The 18,719-nt window shown below is 42.2% G+C and overlaps 1 protein-coding gene across 6 annotated transcripts in view; it reads left to right on the top strand.

The window, feature by feature from the left end:
* Window positions 1-18,719, top strand: part of enox2 (ecto-NOX disulfide-thiol exchanger 2) — a 237,408-nt gene that overhangs the window by 96,805 nt on the left and 121,884 nt on the right. For 4 of the 6 annotated variants that reach the window (XM_066669754.1, XM_066669749.1, XM_066669750.1 and 1 more), the window contains one exon: window positions 10,497-10,550. The exons of the other annotated variants lie outside the window; for them this stretch is intronic. In XM_066669754.1, the coding sequence (XP_066525851.1) occupies window positions 10,497-10,550 (54 nt within the window). The remainder of the gene's footprint in view (window positions 1-10,496; window positions 10,551-18,719) is intronic. 6 annotated transcript variants of the gene reach the window in all.

The following is an 18,719-nucleotide window of genomic DNA, read 5'->3' as shown; positions in this document are numbered from 1 at the left end:
TTATTCAGCCCACACCATGTGAGCTTCAGGCAAATAAACATTGGCTGTGAATAAATGTGTCAAACTGACTGTAAAATTGTGGTGCAGTTTGGAAAATTGTCAATGCGTGATTGAGGACCACTCAAGTTTCACTGTTTTGTTCACTTTAATCAGTGTATATTTAGAAGTGTGTGGGAGATGGCACTACACCAGAGCAGTTTTGCATCATTTACTGATACTCAAAAAAAAAATAAAAATCTGGCTTAAGTTCATTGCTTCTGTGATATTCTGGAGAAAAAAATGATACAGCGGTTCTTACACTTGTGCTGGTGTAAATGATTATAACTAGACGATGCATGTTGCCCCAGTTTGTGTTGCGTCTGAAGGCCCAGTTACAGAGTTGTGTATGGTTTTATAATGGTCTCTTTACGAATCTAAGGATTAGTTATTCTTGAAAAGTTGTACACTAAACACTAGAAGCATAATCACACCTTTTAGTGCGTGTGGTTTCGATGGTTAAAATGTTTGACCTTGTGTGATGTAGCACCCATGCGCCAGACCTCTTTGACAGACAGAACGGAGCTTTCTTTGATTGGGAAGACTGGGGAATAAACAAGTGAATATAACATCATCAAACTTCCATCAGGGCTGCAATGCAGGGCAGTGATTGCATTGTTATTTTCACTGGGTGTATTAGATTTCCCTCAATGCAGTTAGACTGCCCCAGCCCACTAGGTCTCTTTATTATAGTGCTGTTATGGACTGTTGGCTCGGTTTCATTTCAGAGCTTTGCTAAACTGTAATCCATGACCAGGCTAATTGGCCCCGTCCTTTATAGCTTTAATGGCCCGAGTGACCTTACTGTGTCTGAAAGGGCCGTCTGTGACTGCCGCAGCGCTCCGCACTGACAGACACATTTTGAAAGTGGAACTATTGGGCAGAAATCAGATTTGTTGCATGTCATTTGATTTGATTTCTTCTCCTCTTGCTCAGCGCATGGCACCAAAAGGGGCAAACAGCTGGGAGCACAGAATCTTCCAAATGGGAAAGAACAGATGGTCACATGACCTTGTATTACTGTCACACTGAATTTGTGCCACACATCTTCCTCCAAGAAAATGAGAAGGGGAATAAAAAGCGATTGTGGGGGGGGGGGCTGTACCCTTCCAGTTACTCTGCAAACTTTGTGCAGCCGGCCCTGTTTTGAGGAAAAGATCTCTGAGGTACTGAACTCTACAGCTTCCAGGAAGCACAAACCAGTTTAACTATGCCTTTCCAGCTCTGGTCAAGCCTGTTACTTACTAAATTAATCAGTTAATGACACCAGATTATGTGGCACATATTTGTAATCTTTATATTGTGATGTACTGAATATATTTTTGTGCTCTTTTTGGTTTTTGATCCAGATTTGGGCTGGTCTTGAACATTGTAGGTAAATAATTTGCTATTCCTACTACAATGCTGAATAATATATAAGCTATAATATACAAACTTTATAAATGCATGTATAACTGAATGTGTATGTACACCAAACTGCTTGTGTGAGTGTGTGTCACCCTGCAAAGGACTGGCGCCCCCTCCAGGGTGTGTCCCCACCTTGCACCCAGTGATTCCAGGTAGGCTCTGGACCCACAGCGACCTTGAACTGGATAAGGGTTACAGATAATGAATGAATGAACAAATGATCTCTAGCACCTTAACTGGGTTTAAAGAATTAATAGCAAAATAGGAAAAAGGAAGCAAAGGAAGAAAAAACAAAAAACAAACACACAAACAAACCCATATGACTTCACACTGCCAAAGCAAACATTAGTCAGCCTGGTGGAGCCTTCAGTTAAAACATAGCAAATGTGTGGCATATGCAGATTTAATTCTTCTGCAGCGGAATCTAAGCTAAAGCATTTGACATGGCCTTTTCCTTTCCCCAAGGCTTGGTAAAGTTTTGTTTGTTTAGTTCCTGAGGTCTCATTAGAGAGATGATTCAATTTGCCCTCTCCCCTCTTTTCCACAGAGTGAGTCAGAGAATATCTTCTTTTTTTATTCTTTTGTGGCTGGAAACTTAGCCTTTTTGAATGGAAGGGCTATAAATATTGTGAGGACAATCAGTAAGCAGAGCACAGATTCCATTTTGTATTTTATTGCTTGTTGTAGATTTCTCTGCTGTTGGTAATTGGGTGTTTGGGCTGCACCATGGGTCTTTGAAATAATGTTGAATTCTAAACTTTCTTACTGTAGACGTTCCCCTTCACAAACCTCCTCCTTTTTCCAAAAATGATGAAAAATATTGTCACTTTCTCAAGCATCTGTGCTTCTATGTTCCTCTATTACACTGAAGATGTGTTTGGTTCAGTGTTGTTAGCAAGGTGAGCTAAAGAGGTTTCAGTGAGTGTTGACCCCTCCCTGCATGGTCCTCTGTGTAGAGAGTAGATTCAGGCATGGTTTACTGCTCCATCCCCTTCATCTCTTCACATGGTCCATGTGGATTTTGAGAACTGGAGGTTTTTGTGCCCTACTTTGGCCTCGTTTTTATATATTTCCTGAATATCGGAGCAGCTTCCTAGGGAATTGCTACTCACCCTACTCTGCCTAGGCTTTTTTTTTGCTGGTCTAGCGCAAGCCTTTTAACTACTTTCCTTCAAGCCAGTAACCAAATAAAGTGCTGCACTGACTCCATTCTCCCACAGCTACTTAAGCACTCTCCAGTGAGACACAACATTTCATTAAGGCTGAGCTGTACATGTGGGTGTCACCAGTGTGTGTGTGTGTGGGAGTGAGACTGCAAAGATGGCTCTGGGATAGTTCAGTCAGAGCTATGAAATGCATCACAGTCTATAAGGCACTGATTCATTCGTGAATCAGAAGCAGCTGCTCATAGGTAACAGTGGGTGGCATGGCCACAAATTTCTAACATGGTGTTATTAAAATTTCTGATGTTTTCAGTGTGTGTAATGAAGAAGAAAAAATTCCATAGTTTTAGAGCTTTTCTGTTGGTCTGTTCATTATGAAATTAGTTTATTCAGAACATTATTTACCAGTTTAACAGCTAAAGTTAAACCTGCAGTAGGTGATTTGGTAGAAACCAGTGTATAAGCGAATCCAGCTGAAGAAGATCCACCCTCATTCAGCCCTCGTTCCAAAGTCACTGCTCTAGAACATGAATGTGCATGCGGCTTGATTATTAGCACAGAGAGAGGTACACAATGCCTCACGTCTCATTCACATGTAAGAAAACCCCACAGCTGCCCCAGTGTTCAGGTGGAGGACGGCCTCGACAGAAGTGCAGCTCTGGCTTCATCAGATCATTTGGTTTGGAGTTTTCAGTCCTGTGACATATAAAGAAAAGGATTTGCTTTATTTATACCGTCAGACCGTTTGATTTACTGAGTACTATCAGGATGGACAGAGTAGTTAAATAAATATGACCTGTGAGTGTTTTTAAGACGAATCTCCTACTCCAGCTTTAATGTCAGATCATATTATGGTGCACACTAGTGTAAAACAAACGGAACAGTGTAGATAATCCTGTGCCTTCCGAGTAAACATTTAGCCGTTGATTCAACATTGAAATAACGTAATGACTGCCGTCTAATCAACGTTCTCTTAAGGTTGAAATGAAAGTTGAAAAGACGTCCAAACACAGACATTGAAAAGACGACTATTAGACGTATTTTGGGTGTTCATTGACGTTATTAATTGGTCCCAAAATAAATTACTTGTATAAAACGCGTTTTGGACGTCCACTGACGTTATCGATTGGTCACCACTTGATAACTAACTTATTAAGATGGATTTTGGACGTCCATTGACGTTTAAAATATGTCCTTGACAGACAGACTACTTTAGACCTATTTTGAATGCCAGGGACGTTCCTTGTTTACTGGGTTGTATCCATATGCTTGCAGTGAAATGGTCCAGGCAGAACTGCTACAAATGTAATGTCCAGGGTCGTTACAAATTATAACCCTCTGTCTCAACTGAGAATCCACAGAGCCTCAGTTGTTGCACGTCCTAGGACCTTTGGACAAACAGCAGCAGTACACAGGCACATAAGTGGCCTTATGTCCATGTTAGGCTAAAACCTACACCAAGACTCCAGCTGTTGACCTTTCCTGTTTCAGTCTGTTCCCCGCTGCCCTGAAAACAGATTTAGTTGTTTGATCACATGAACTGTAGGTTTATTCATCCTGAACTTCTACAATATATTTATATAATAAAGTATTTGTATAATTTCTGTAGTAATCAATACATACAAGGCTTTGCACTTTAAGGGTTTAACAATAACAACAAACTCTTATTTTCAGCAGGTTTGACATGGAACTGTATCACTCTAGAACAGCTAAACAGCTCCTAATGCAGAAGTGATCCAGGCAGAGCTCTGTTTACTTTATGAAAAGGAGAAAAAAAGCCTGTAGTATACTGCACTTCTGTCAAGGCCGTCGTCCACCTGAAAGTCTGCCTTCAAGAAGCACACTGAGATTTGCTGGAGAGCCGTCAGAGAGGACGTTTGACTGATGTCCACAAACCGAGGCAGCCTGTGGCATTAAAAATATCAGGCTCTCATGTAGATGAAGAAGCTGCTTATATTCTCCACGCAGGGGCTAATATCCACAGCCCAAAAATAGCCTCTAATAGAGCCTTTTCCCTAGAATATTTTTGTCTGTTTCCTGTGTATCTAATGACTTAAATTTAGACACAAAAACAGGAGAAAGATGGAAATGTCATAATCACACCCTTTCCCGCTCCTGATCTAATCTGTTTGGCAGGATTTGGTTTATCATGTTTAAGTGCATCATTGTCTTGAAAATTAAATCCCCTTGCCTGTCATATCAATCTATCAGGCAGTATTTTTCATCCACCGTGGAGGAGATTGCACTCCCTTAGACAATCCGGTCCTGTCACATTCTCACAGAGGAATAAGCTCCATCACAGACTCTAGTGATTGGCATCACTTGCGCTTAGCAAGCCAGGGTTTATTTGTGGCTCATCGTTATGTCTGCTCTCCAAATGATCTGTGCAGGATTAGATGGATATTTGTCCCCATTAGAATTTGCGATGAGCACATTCAGCCAGTATTTTGTATTATACTTGTTATTAAATATATATATATAGAAGGCTAATAATAAAGTTGGATCATAAATCAGCCCACTGTGCCTGGGTTTAGCTCAGTGCTCAGTCCACACCTGTGGTTTGGAGTAAAGAGGTAAGATGTAAAATTGCCCTGGCTTTGAGTGCGGAGGAAGGAAAACAGCCTCCACCGGCTTGTTTAGTTTGGGGCATTCCAGTGGCGCTCAGTGGTTTAGTTATTTGTGTCCTGTGTTCCTCTAAACTCATGCCACATCTTGGTCTTGTTTTAAAAGCTCACCACATTTGTTTGGCAGTTCATCTTTACTCTCTAGAGATTTCGGAGTAAATGGAAACGAAGAGGTTTTCAAATTAAAATAGCATCCCACAGCAATCAAATGGGATCATGAAAAGGCAGTTGAACAACAACTTGTGTGCAGAGAGTCACTGAAACGTTTTTGTGACATTTGCTCCTGTTTTCATTCAGCTTTTCTTTTTCAAATTGGTTGAATTTGTGAACAATCCAACACACAGAAGAAAAGACTGTGGTTGCTGAACTGTCTATACACCATTAAGTGGACTCCTGCTCTTTCCCTTGTACACCTCTCAGCTCTCGAGGAGCCACAGGCATTTCTTCCAGCTGTACGCAATAACACGTGGTTTCACCCAGGAGCTCTCTTCCTTGAGAGAGAAAAGAAGTGGTTCAGTCAAATCAGATGTTTCTCAGTGAGATCCCACCATTCCCTGCTTCTTCAGTGAGTAGTCACATGTCATATTAGTGACGTCAGCTCTCGTGTTTGGAGTAGTGGGTGGTTTTTTGACTGTATTTACGCCCCATGCGGTTATAATAGATGTTGGCCAAGTGTGATCTCGATACAATTAACTGCAGACATTGCAAATCCGTGGGAATCTTTCCCTGAATGAAAATGTTCTTTTAATGTCATAGCTTTAAGTCAGTCTTTATTTTCTGGAACAGCATGGTTTGTTTTAACGGGGTCTTTTTAATAAAAAAGGAGTTTTGCTCTTGGCAATTTGTTTGCAAATGTTTTTTTTTTTTTTTACTTTATATTTATTACACAGGCTGCATTGCCATTTTTCAATATGAGAAATTCAGCAAATAAACAGTAATTTACTGCATTAACGTGTGCAGATATGCACTGACGCCTGTAACTACACAACTTTGTGTGCTGTGTGGATGTTTTTCACAGTTTCTGAAGACAGAGAAAAGGCTCTGGGATTGAAGCTCTTCTTTGTTGCTGCCGGTTTGAGGGTAAAAAGTAATGTGAAGTGTCATAGACTCTCAGATATCAGAGTAAACAAAGCACACACACGCAGAACTGATCTGGAGTCATTCAGAATGTATTACTAAAATGATTACACACATTCACTAAAACACTGTCTTTCCCTCGTCCTCTTCCTCATTCTCCAAAAAAAACAAAACAATGGTGCTGTACTCATTAGCCTCCCTCTAAAAACCATTCATGTGGAACCATCAGTAAATTTTTGATAAAGTGTATATACAAAATTACACCTTAGAAACGTAAAGATACAATTAAAATGTACTGGGAATCCAAATACTTGGCAAAATCCAAAGGGGATTTGCCAAGATAAAATGATCGGTTTTGAGTATCGGTATCAGGTTCACCAAAGTGCTACATATTGTTATCGCATTGGCCCCAAAAATTAAATATCAGTGCATCCCTTGTATTTTTACTTCAGCAAAATATGTCACTTGACTGGGGCACCCAAACATTTGCTGCTAACTGTAACTGCTTTCTTTATTAACTGTCTGTGTTGAAGGCCACCCTCTTGACCCTGGATGATATATAACATGATCTAAAAGAGAAGAAGCCAAGGACAACTTACTACTAAAGTCTTCATCTTGCTTTGCTGTGTGCTCTGTGTGTGTCTCTCTTTCTGCTGTGCTCACAGTCTCTTGGTGTCTCTCTCTCCTAATTTGCTTTCTCTGCATATAGCCAAATACACATGTACGCCTATCTGTTGAAATAGCTGTAACCTTTTCAGAGACAGTTCTATCAGTGTGCTTTCTGTCAGATGGCGCTGGCGCAGTGTTCCTGGAGAGATCTGGAGGCTCTGACAGCATAAAGCTGATTAGACGCTAACCAAAGATTCATTAGTTTTATTTAATGGAATAGAAATGAGTGGTTGGGAGATTTGAATAAATTAACCTTCATTGGCTCCCCAGAGGCAGTGGGAGAATGACAGAGAGGGAGAGGATGAATTTTCCCCTTGTCACTGATATAATGAGTTCTGATTACATTATTGTTGCATGGAGTATGTTGTCGTTTAACCCTGAACTAGGAAGAGTTGATCAGGCAGCGTAGGTTACAGCTGTTTGTTTGAACCAAACTTTTATGAGTTGTTTTACAGCTGGTAAAAAGCAAATTACAGGTTTTATAGGCGTTTTGCGCTCAGAAAACCAATGTGGTGAGCTTGTTTTGCTCATTATTCATGTGTAAGTATTTCTCTTTTTATGTAAACTATTCTAACACATGGCATTATGCTTGTCAAGAGAGGTATAATCACGCAGAGTGTGTTTGAATAAGTGCCACTTTTGTCAGAAGATACAGTTTTGGGAGTAGTTCAGGACCACTGCGGAGTAAAATAGCAACAATAAACGATGACCTTCATGGTTTATTTAAACCACGACTGACTTGTTTGTTTCTGGGAGTCTTTGCTTATATTCTTAGCACCATTTCACCCTGTGCATCAATGGTCAGGACCCCCACAGAGCAGGTATGATTTGGGTGACGGTGACTCGGCGCTGCAGTGGTGGTGTGTTATGCTGGCACTAGTGGATCAGACACAGTAGCGCCGCTAGAGATTTTAACCTGTAGTGTCACTGCTGGACTGAGAATAGTCCACCAACCAAACCTGTCCAGCCAACAGATGAGCTACTGTCTCTGACTTTACATCTACAAGGTGGACCAACGAGGTAGAGGGAGCAGTTAGTGGACACAAGGAACTCAAGCATCACTGCTGTGTCTGATCCACTCGTACCAGCGCAACACACACTAACACACCACCACCGTTGTCTGTCAGTCTCACTGCAGAGCTGAGAATGATCCACCTCCCAAATCATACATGCTCCTGTGGGGGTCCTGACCATTGAAGAACAGGGTGAAAAGAATGTATGGAAAGGACTAGGTGAACTGCTATTTTCTATTTATCAATTAATTTATTTTTTAAACAGTTGTAGGTATTTGACCTTTTCCTAACATAAGGAAGGATGGTGATATTCTATAACGTTTACCCTGAAAGAGGCCTAGTAATGTTCGTACTTTATTGCTATGAAGTAAACAATAACCAGCAAGAATCTTAGCGCTGATGCTTTAACCTTTGATCACAGAGAAGTCAGATAGTATCAGCGTAACATGTTGAATGGCTAATGAACCGCACTACATCGCGGTCTTTGTTGTGAGAGAAATGAATGTGATTGCAGGCTTGCTATTATGGGATATTAGAGAGAGATGACAAGTTGTGCTAATGTGAGAAATTACTGAGAACAGCCTCCATAACGAGACTAGCAAACAACCTTGAAAATGCTTGTAATGTAAATGTGTCATTCATTGATCACAGCTGATAGACTGTTGTAATGAAGTCCTTGCTTTAATTTCCTGGAGAGAAAAAAACTAGTGGAAATGAAACCCCAGCCACAACATTTGTCTACAGTGTCTGCAAAGGCAGTGCGTCATCACAGCAAAACAAGTTTCTTTCCAGACCATTGCTCCAATCTTCCGTCTTTATGATCGCTCCCCTTTCTGCCGACCGAGCATGTTCCGGAGGAGCCACCGAGTAAGTCGGAGGAATCAGAGGTTTGAGGTTTAATGTGAACTGTCTTCTCAACTTCCCATCCTTGTTTCTGACCTTGCCTCCTCTGCAGCTCCACAACACCCCCTCAGCTTGTCGTGCAGCCGTGTTTTTCCCCTGCTGAATCTCCAGCCTGCTTTAACACTCTAGACCCTGGCACTCACTTAAGATGAATGCTGACAGTGTGCTGAGTATCGGCAAGCGCGGTGGGCCAAACTTGCCGGCAGAAAATGTCACCATTTTCTAGTGGGAATATATTAATTTGCACTTGCTCCTCAGCAGCGTGGACACTGCTTTCTCGTAATCTGCATACTGCTGACCTTTATTAGTGGCTTATTTACTCCATCATTACACTTATTCGTGAGTGGCCCACGTTAACAATGATTCAGTGTTTTGGGCAGTTGTGAATGACAGCAGGACACACTGGAAGTGATGGTTTAGGTCACAGTGCATTGAGTGTTTGTGAACTAGCTGCTGCAGTACACTGCAGGTAGCTTTTGCCTTAGGTGTTTGTCAATCTCATCAAGTCCTTCCCCACGCTAAAGCTGCAACAAAGTATAAATCATGGACAGTGTCTCAGTGAGGGACTCAGACACTACTGCCCGCAAAGTTATAAATGGACCACAGAGCGAAGCATGTCCATTTACTTCAGGCTGGGGTGGGATGATACATAGGGATCCGGTTGTGTGTGTCTGTACACACAGATGTGCTTCTGTGACTGATTTTCATACATTTGCTGCTCAGGATGCAGTTGCTCATCAGTGAGACAGTAGTGTGATGGATGGTGTCCATGTGTGCTCTCCGTTTGTGTGTTAAAGTGCTGCAAGGCTGTGTGCGATGGTTCGGCGGTATGGTTTGAGGCTGATGGTATGAGGCTTCACTCTCAGCTCCCCACAGACTCCTGCTGGCTTTTTCAAATCCAAGTTTGACAAGTCCTGCAGCTGAGGCCCTCGCTCCTCGCCACTATTACACTTTGATTGAGAGGAAATGGTGAAACTGAAAAACAACAGGCTTTCGAAGAGCGCCTCAGCCTGCAAATCAGCCGCGGCTCTACAGCAGGATTCTGCCGTTTTCGTGCAGGAGGAATTAGAAAACAGCAGCTAATAAAACTCCCCATGTTCTCATAATGTGAGCACTTAAACACTGGGACGTTATGATGTATGATGATGAAATTAGCCTAATGGAAGCACCAGAATTATTCATGCTGCAAAAGAGACAATCCTGCTGTTGTCTTGCCGCATTTGTTGCCTGTGGGCGTACTCCACCAGCCTCACCACAAATGCTAAACTACTCATAAACACATAGTGTAAACAACCTAGCACACAATTACTAGCCAAGGGGAACTCTTTGACATGACTGATAATGTTGGTGCGAGTGCGTAACTGCACTGCACAGGGATCTTTAATGTTAGAGAATTGTTTTTCAGCGAGAGCCTGGTTGATTTTACCAGGTCACGACGTTCATCGGTTTCATGATAAACCACTGTAAATTTCCTGATGCGTAGTATTACCATTTCAGTGTAAATCACCATGATTATCGTGGTTTTGAAAATGTACATAAGTCATAGTGTCAACCAAGGTTCTTCCAGTGGCCACAGCATGTAATGTGAGGTTGTTTTCTTTCAGGGGAAACAAATGGCACAGTGACTGGGTCGTCAAGGACCCTCGAAACCAGAGGAGGTGAGACTGGGCACCACACTGGAGCTCCTGATAATGAAGCTAAAGCGCTAACGATGCTGATTCTCTTGTAAACGTGTGGAAATGTGGTGGTTTAATCATTTTGTTTCATTTTAAACAACAATTAATACATCTCAGGGTAAAGGGAATACATTACAAACGAGCTGCCAGTTCCACATTAAATGGTGCAATACTTCATTCCACTTTAAATGTGGCCATAATTATATTTGAGTGCTTTTCCAACACCTTAAATTGTGAAGACGTTTTGAGAATTGTTCTACCTTAAACAGAGCTAAGTATCATTCTGCTGCCAACATTAACACATTTGTCTTCTCTGGAAGCTGTTTGAAATTAATTTGGGACCTTAATTTTGTCTATGCAGCAAATGTTTCCACAAAAATATAAAGTTTATATACTTACGAATACCGATTACCCGTTAAACAGAACCTATTGCAGTGATTACTTTCTTAATCTCATGACTTTTACATCTTTACTTAAAGTCTAAGCACCACTTAATGGACCTCCATGAATATTTCACATTATTTTAGTTACTGACAGATATAAGTATGAATAAAAAAGAAAATATTAATTTTTATTAAAATAATTAATTAATTAATTTTTTTATTAAAATTGTATTAAAATTGTATTAATTGTATTAAAACGCAACCGTGACGTCACTGGTGGACAACAGCTGAACAACGCCGCGGTAAAACACCGTTATGACTGACTGTTATGGCAGTATCTAGCTAAATAACCAACATTATTCATGACAATAGCCTAGCAATAAGCTAAACTCGAATTTAGAGGCACCGTTATTCTTGTAAATGTGATCGAAGTCGAACTCGAATTCATCCGACACTATAAACCTCCGTAATGCAGCTACGTAGCCGAGTATAATCTGAGCCACCGAGTTTAGCAAGTCAAGCTAACGTTAACTAACACCAACTAAAACAGGCGAAGTGAGTGTCCTTACCCTGTTTACCTCCATGTTACAGAGGCTCTTGAACACCTTTCGTTGGTGTCCTTACATGCCCATATTGTTGGAAAAGCGCCAGTGAAATGAGCTACAGATAACGGAGTGAGCGGATGGTCCTTTCCAAAGTGCCCGTTTAAAGTTGACTAATTTAGTCCATTTTCTGGATATTTTGGGATCTTTGGGCCATTTGTGCACAGATGTCCCACTGTACATTGAATTATTGCAGCCAAAAACAACACACCTTTTCGTCATTTTGCATTAAATTAAGTGCAACTTCTAGAGTTATTGTCCACCATAGTTTTCTGACTATCAATAAACACAAGTTAGGAACTCAAATTCCACTGTATTTATTTGTTTGACACTTTTATATCGCTGGTGCTTAGCCTTTAAGGCCAACAGAATAAAAAGACTGCAGTTTTCAGAGTTTTTTTCATTTAAGTCTAGTTTTGTTTCAACTTTATTTAAATATTAAACATAATGATACTAACTTTTATGTGTTATTCAAAATAAAACTTGAATGATAGATGATTTCAGTTTGTGTCAGTAGTTTTGAACATTTCAGCACATTTCAAAAACACAGCGATAAGAATGATAACTGAATGATAAGAAATTTTCATACAGCTTCATGTCTGGTTGGCGCTACGGCTGTGTTTCAGCTGTGACCCTCACACACAGAGCACATTGTCATTTTTCAACACTTGGACAGAGAAGGATTGTAATATTAGACCTTAATTGAGCAGTCAGATTCCGGAGAGTGTAATTAAGCCGGTGTAATGAGCATTCAGACATCACTCCGCCCTAACCTCTATGAGTTCTTCTGTGTCTCAGCTCATAGAGACGCCTCTGTGCTACCTGACGCCCGTTTGCATTTTTCTGCATGTGTGTATGTATGTTTGTGTTTATAAAAGCTCATTCCCCCTCCCTCCCAGCCACTCTTTCATGTCTGCACCGGGGGCAGGTGGAGGAAAGCTACACTGCATGCATTGATGCGAGCAGCCTTTGAGCTTTGCTTCACACCAAACACTCAATAAAGGGCCTGCTGTGCAAGGCATGGCCCGTTAATGCCACACTGACATCAGCAGCCCTGTTTACACTCCTGCAGCCACCTTCACAATCATTAATTGATTCATTCACAACTTCACCTCATTTCCAGTCGATTCATGCCTCCTCCGGAGGTCAAAGACGAGTGATAAATATAACTCAGACAAGAAGCGTCAGTCCTTCACGGAAACCATTCACGTGTGGCATTTACTCATTATTTGCTGGTGTGAATTGGAGAAAATAATAGATGTTATTGGATATAATTAAGCCCTTTATCTTTTCACATTAGTTTGCAGCATCACATGCTGTCTGGGCTCTGTACTTGAGCTATTAATACTCATCCACCAAGGTGAAAAGCTAAGTTAATAGACCAATAATAATTCTCCAGATGATTTGCATATTTCCTGTAAGCCCGATCACTCAGGCACCTTGTTCGTTTATCTGGCCGGGGCTTCACTCATTCCACACAGGCGACGTGCACATTCCCAAATGTGTCCTGGACCATGCCAGGCTGCTACAGCTAAGAATAGAGCTTCATTGTGGCTGTTATCAGAATCAGCACTGAAACATCCCTGGCTGTTGCCTTTTGCACCTCGTGACTGAATTTCATCACCACACTCATAAGAATTAGTCGACTGGAGCTTGTTTCCCTCACTAATTTTGGCTCTTGTGCTAAGACTTGCCAACTGCTATAGGGCTGTTGGAGAGACAGGGAGAAGTTGTTAACTGACCTTGTGAAATTACAGCAACCGCCCACATGCCGCCATTATTATTATTATTTATTCCTCCGCATCTTGTGGCGTGTGTGGCGCAGTGAGGTGTGGACCGGGGCAGTGTGGGTCACTCTGTTTAGAGGAGCACTTCCAGAATGGGACCTGTTACATTAGTGCATTCTTAGCTGGGCTGAACAGCGTGACCTCTGTACTGACCCAGTGGGGCACAGTGCCCTGTGCTTTGGTATATTCTGTCAGTAAAGGCTTTTAGAAGTTGTTACTTGCTGAAACGTCTATGTTTCACCTGTTGTTATTAGCAATGAACGTGCTGTGTCCGGTTTTAAAAGTATACTGTGCACTGGATGAAGAGAATCTAAGTGGAGAGGTCGTGTCTGAGCATGAAAATGTCTATTAATGCTAATTTAGAGTGTGGTTTCCCTTCCTTCACGATAATGTCACTGTACATTTTACAACAATAAAACAAATAGTAATAATAGCAATATTGCAGTTATGCATTATAGGGTGTTTGTTCATTATGTGAGTCATTTAGGCACAGCAACAACATGGCAGACAGTGACTCCGCAGTGAAGGAGTTTGTTCTAAAAAGGGAAGCAACTTCAGTAGTGTAGAGGTGGCATTGTTACAAAATATCAGATGTACTACACACCACGGTAACATGTAAAGCCTCTTTTCCACTGCGTGATCCACACTCGACACGACTCTACTCGGCTCTTAGGCATATTTGGCCCCTGGTACCTGAAACTGGGTACTTTTTTAGTCCTTGCTTGCTCCTGGTTCCAGGCGAGCTGTGTAGGGAATACATGTGATGTGTAAACATTTGCAGAGCACTGATTGGCTACTAGGGCGGCACAATGGGGCAGCAGGTAGTGTCGTAGTCACACAGCTCCAGGGATGTGGAGGTTGTGGGATCAATTCCTGCTCCGGGTGACTGTCTGTGAGGAGTTGGTGTGTTCTCCCTGTGTCAGCATGGATTTCCTCCCACAGTCCAAAAACAGACATTGGTAGGTGGATTGGCGACTCAAAAGTGTGTGTGTGAGTGTGTGTGCTGCCCTGTGAAGGACTGGCGCCCCCTCCAGGGTGTATTCCTGCCTTGCGCCCAATGATTCCAGGTAGGCTCTGGACCCACCGCGACCCTGAACTGGATAAGGGTTACAGATAATGAATGAATGAATGATTGGCCACTGAGGCTTTCCTATACAATGAAATACAGGCACACAGCACAAACTAGACATTCATAAAATAACGCTACAGCAGCTATCACATTTGTTTTTGTCCAACTCACAACAGCAGCTTTTAAAGTTACAGTGATCTGTCTGAACTCATGCGTAGAGCTGTGTTCAGTCCTAAATACAGCAAGAACACACACAAACCGCTACAACATTACACATACAACATTACTGCTGCCTTTGTTGTGGTTTCCAAAGCCCACTTTGACTGTATTTTGCAACATTTTGTTTAAAACTGTTACATTTACATTAAAATTAAATCTTATTTAATTGAAATAGTATGTTTTTGAAATAAAATAAAATGTGTGTCCTATCGCCAAGAATTTTGTTATTGCAAAAATACCCTGAACTCTCTTAATATTTTTTTAGGGCTTTAGGAAATACAGTCAATGCAATGTTGAGTTTTATAGCAAAATGATAAAACTTTACTGTGTGTGACCCCTTTAAAGACGTTAGAAGGTCACTGCTCATCACTGTAAGGATTTGGGCATCTCTTAGAAGCCAAGTGACAAAGTGTGAGAAGAACAAAGCCACCTAGCTGAGTTTAATAGGTCTGTTATGTGTTAAAGTTCGGTGGCACACAGTGGTCTTCTTTTTTTTCCGTCAGGCGGATAAATTGGGTTTAATCTTTGTGTTAAGTTGTTTTCCAAGCTCAGCAAAGATTAATGGCTCACCCTGTGCCCCCCCTCCCCTCCCTACCACCAGGAAGCTCTGACACACTCAGGCCTTACTGAATGCTAGGCTTTGATAGAAACATTGTCTGTGTTGAATAAATCACAGCGCGAGTGACACAGCCCCAGCTGGTGTTAATACGGCCTGCATTGTAAAGGGGAAGGAGGCCTGAGCTGAAACATTCTAGAACATTAAAAGCAGGTGCGGCGGAGTAGAGCTGAGCCATATTGCAGAGACGAAGCCATGGAGCGGAGCTGCTCGACAGCTCTCAGTCTCTGCTGAGGAGCCGCATGCGCTGTTCTGGCGCTACAAAGCATCTGGCAGAGAAGAAACAAAAGCTTCTGCCAACATCTCAAACAGCTTCTGGCTTTTCGTAATGTCAGCCTCTGTGTTTGCGCGTAAGTGGGATTTAATTTCCACCCACGGAGGGAGGAAGGCACCTGCCACACAGGGCGTGCTGCATTAGGATTCGGGCTTGTCCAGTTCAGCCTGACAGATCACAGGCAGATTAGAGGACGTTCTGCTGCGCTGAAGGCAGAATGGACCCTGCCGCCGCTGCCTTGCTTTCAGAGGGACAGCCCTCAGGTCCCTCACATGCAGTAACTGGTTCTGATTGCAGGCCACTTACCTCTCACTTGCCCTGAGGCCTTCACATGGGCATGACCCGACCAAGTGGAGCTCTTCCCAGTGTGCCTCTGTCACGTCTCCCCTGGCCTCAGTGAGCATTGTCCCCCTCAGAACCGAGGCCAGAACCTCCAGGCCTGGCCTGAGGCGCCATCCTTCCCAGCAGCGGGAGCCATGCAGGTCCTGCGTCTAATACAGAATTCCTGGCAGGCCTCTGTTTACTGCGTCTGATCTGTAGACAACAGCGTACACACATATGCAAATGCCCACACATCACAATGTCTGTCAGGGAGAGTCACTTGAGTCTGATCAGCGCTGTCATTATCTGTGTTACTGCATTGATCCTGCATTAGCACTGGTGGGAGGTAATAAACCTATGCCTTTTGTTTAGTGTGAGTAGGTGCAGGCAGCATAGCAGAAGGACTCGGTTTCATTCTCTTTGATAAAGCCCTCCTGCTCCTAGGCCCCACGCAAGCTCTGTGCTAATGCGGCATGAGGCATGGGCCCAGACCGCGCCTCTGCTGTTGTCATTGCTGTAATCGATTCACATTTATTCCAGCTGTGATTATTGCAGTGCTTCTTATAGCCTCTCAGGTTTGTCTTTGATTCCTCACAGCTGCTGTTACCCACAGCACCAGGCTCTTCAGATCAGCATGTCTCTGAAAGGGAACTTCAGAAATTAGAGCAAGAGAGAGGGAGAAGGAGGGAGGGATGGAGACATATAGAGGCAGGCAGAAAATGACAAAAGCATGCTGGGTTTCGTTTTGTTTCCCTCCTTTTTGAAACTGTCATCACTGCACCTATATCTAGCATCTGGGCTGGATCTGCTCTCTCATTTCATCCATAACATTTACATCTTATTTACATGTGTTTATAGAGAATGGTTAGCCATTCTTCCCATTTTTGCAATGTAAATATATCTACATTGTAATGAATTGCTAGGGATTCATGTCTGATCATTCAGAATCATTTAATGTTTCATCTGCATTGTTTATATAAGTTTATCATGTAACAAGCTACAGTCTCATTCCTTAAAAGGGCAATCTGTATTATATTTACTGTACTGGATCATCAGAGATTGGGAAAATATGTTAAGTTGAAGCACTGGCATCACTTTACTTTATGAGGAGTGTCCGCTCCGAAGCCTGGGATCCCACCCACTCCCAAATCCCAGTAAAGTCTGCACATCCCGGGTTGCCAGGTATGACACACAAAGTGGACACAAACACAGCATCCTGCAGTCATAGAAGCGACAAACAAACAGAGATAATGTTCGATTCGAACGTAAAAAGCTTTGCATCCTGCAAAAAAGCTCCACGACCAGAGACGGAGTAAATATTGGCGATTTATTTGAGAGATGGAGACAGTTTAGAGTCCAGCAGGAATATAAGACAGATGCTCAGTTGGCTAATTTTCTCCTGTACAAATAACAGCAAGTACTTTCCGAAAAATTACAACAGACGCTACAAAGTGGTTTGTGTTCTAAACGAAGAGAGTAAGGAATAATAAGTTGCGTGTTTAAGGTGGAGTGCCCAGTGATTCCGGGTAGGTTCTGGGCCCACCGTGACCCAGAACTGGGTAAGCGGTTACGGACAATGAATGAATGAATGAATGAAAGTTTAAGGTGGAATGGAAATTCAAGTAAGAAGTATAGCATGTAAGAATAGCACCGGTATTAGACCCATAAACTTACCCATTTAAGGTGGAACTAAATGTTTGAATATGAAAATTCTGAAAAAGCAATTATATGCCTCCTAAAATGACATTTAATGTGGAAGGGGAAGGCCTCCATTGACATTTAGTTATTAAGCTGTTCTGCTTGTTAAGAATGGTGCTTTGAATCAGTAAAGCTGAGTCATTCTCATTTGATATATTTTTTAATCACCCCAAATGTGGGGCTTTGTTTAAACATAATATAAATAATATTAAGGTTACAATAAGTGTTTATCTGTATGTTCGTGTGTTCCTTTGTAAAGACGTGCGGCTCTTCAGGAGCGATGAAGCCCTGTGTTTGTTTGAGACTACATTCACCTGTTGAAAATGGATTTTTTCCCCCCATTTTTCCATTTTGCTCTGAAGATATGCTCTAGATATAATGAGCCCTCGTCTGTTTTCCGCCGTCCTCTGCTGTGGCTCTCATTGTCATGCACTGGAGGTGCCTTTGCCTCCTGTTCTTTTTGCTCATCCTCCAAATCTACTTCCTGTTCTGCAGCCATCCTGTTGTTATTTGTTTTCCCTGGCTAATGCTGAAGTGATATTTTCCCTTCATCTTTTTCTCATAAGGGCAGAAGTGGTTTTGACCAGCTGCTGAGTGCTGCTTAAATAACCCGGCCGGCTCTGTGCACTAATGGAGGGGATGGACCCTGTTGGGAGCAGGACAGAGAAGACAGCGTGACCAACCACAGAGATCTTGGGGTGATAGCCCAGAGTTATCATGCATACATACTGATGACCATGGGAAAGAGAGCTTTAGACTTTCTCATTTACTGTAGAAGAGTCCATTCGTGGGTGAGCGTAAAGATGTAAATGGCTTTTGAATGAACCCTGAAAGAGAAATGAAGAGGACCGAGCAGTACCAGTGGGGGAAATAGAAAGGGGAGATTTGTGGTACGTGCAGATCCCCGTTAGCTGCGTTGTGAACTGCTTGGAATTTATTGGGAGATTTTGAACTGATTCAGAAGTGACTCACAAGCTGGAGTAGACAAGAAAGCATAGATGTATATCTGTAACAGGATGAGAGGCAGCAACCTGTTTCTGTGTTATTACAAAAGCAGGAGTGAAGCTTTAGATGTGGGAGGCTGGGAGTCCAGGGTTGCCCTTGGATTACATGCACTGGAAGAAAAGGACTTCTGTGTGAAATGCACTTATATGCATTGAATAAAGCTCAGTGTGTTCAGTT

Source organism: Hoplias malabaricus, chromosome 4 (genome assembly GCF_029633855.1).
Source record: "Hoplias malabaricus isolate fHopMal1 chromosome 4, fHopMal1.hap1, whole genome shotgun sequence".
NCBI lineage: Eukaryota > Metazoa > Chordata > Actinopteri > Characiformes > Erythrinidae > Hoplias > Hoplias malabaricus.
The sequence above is the reverse complement of the archived record's forward strand: the minus strand, read 5'-3'. Positions and strand labels throughout refer to the sequence as shown.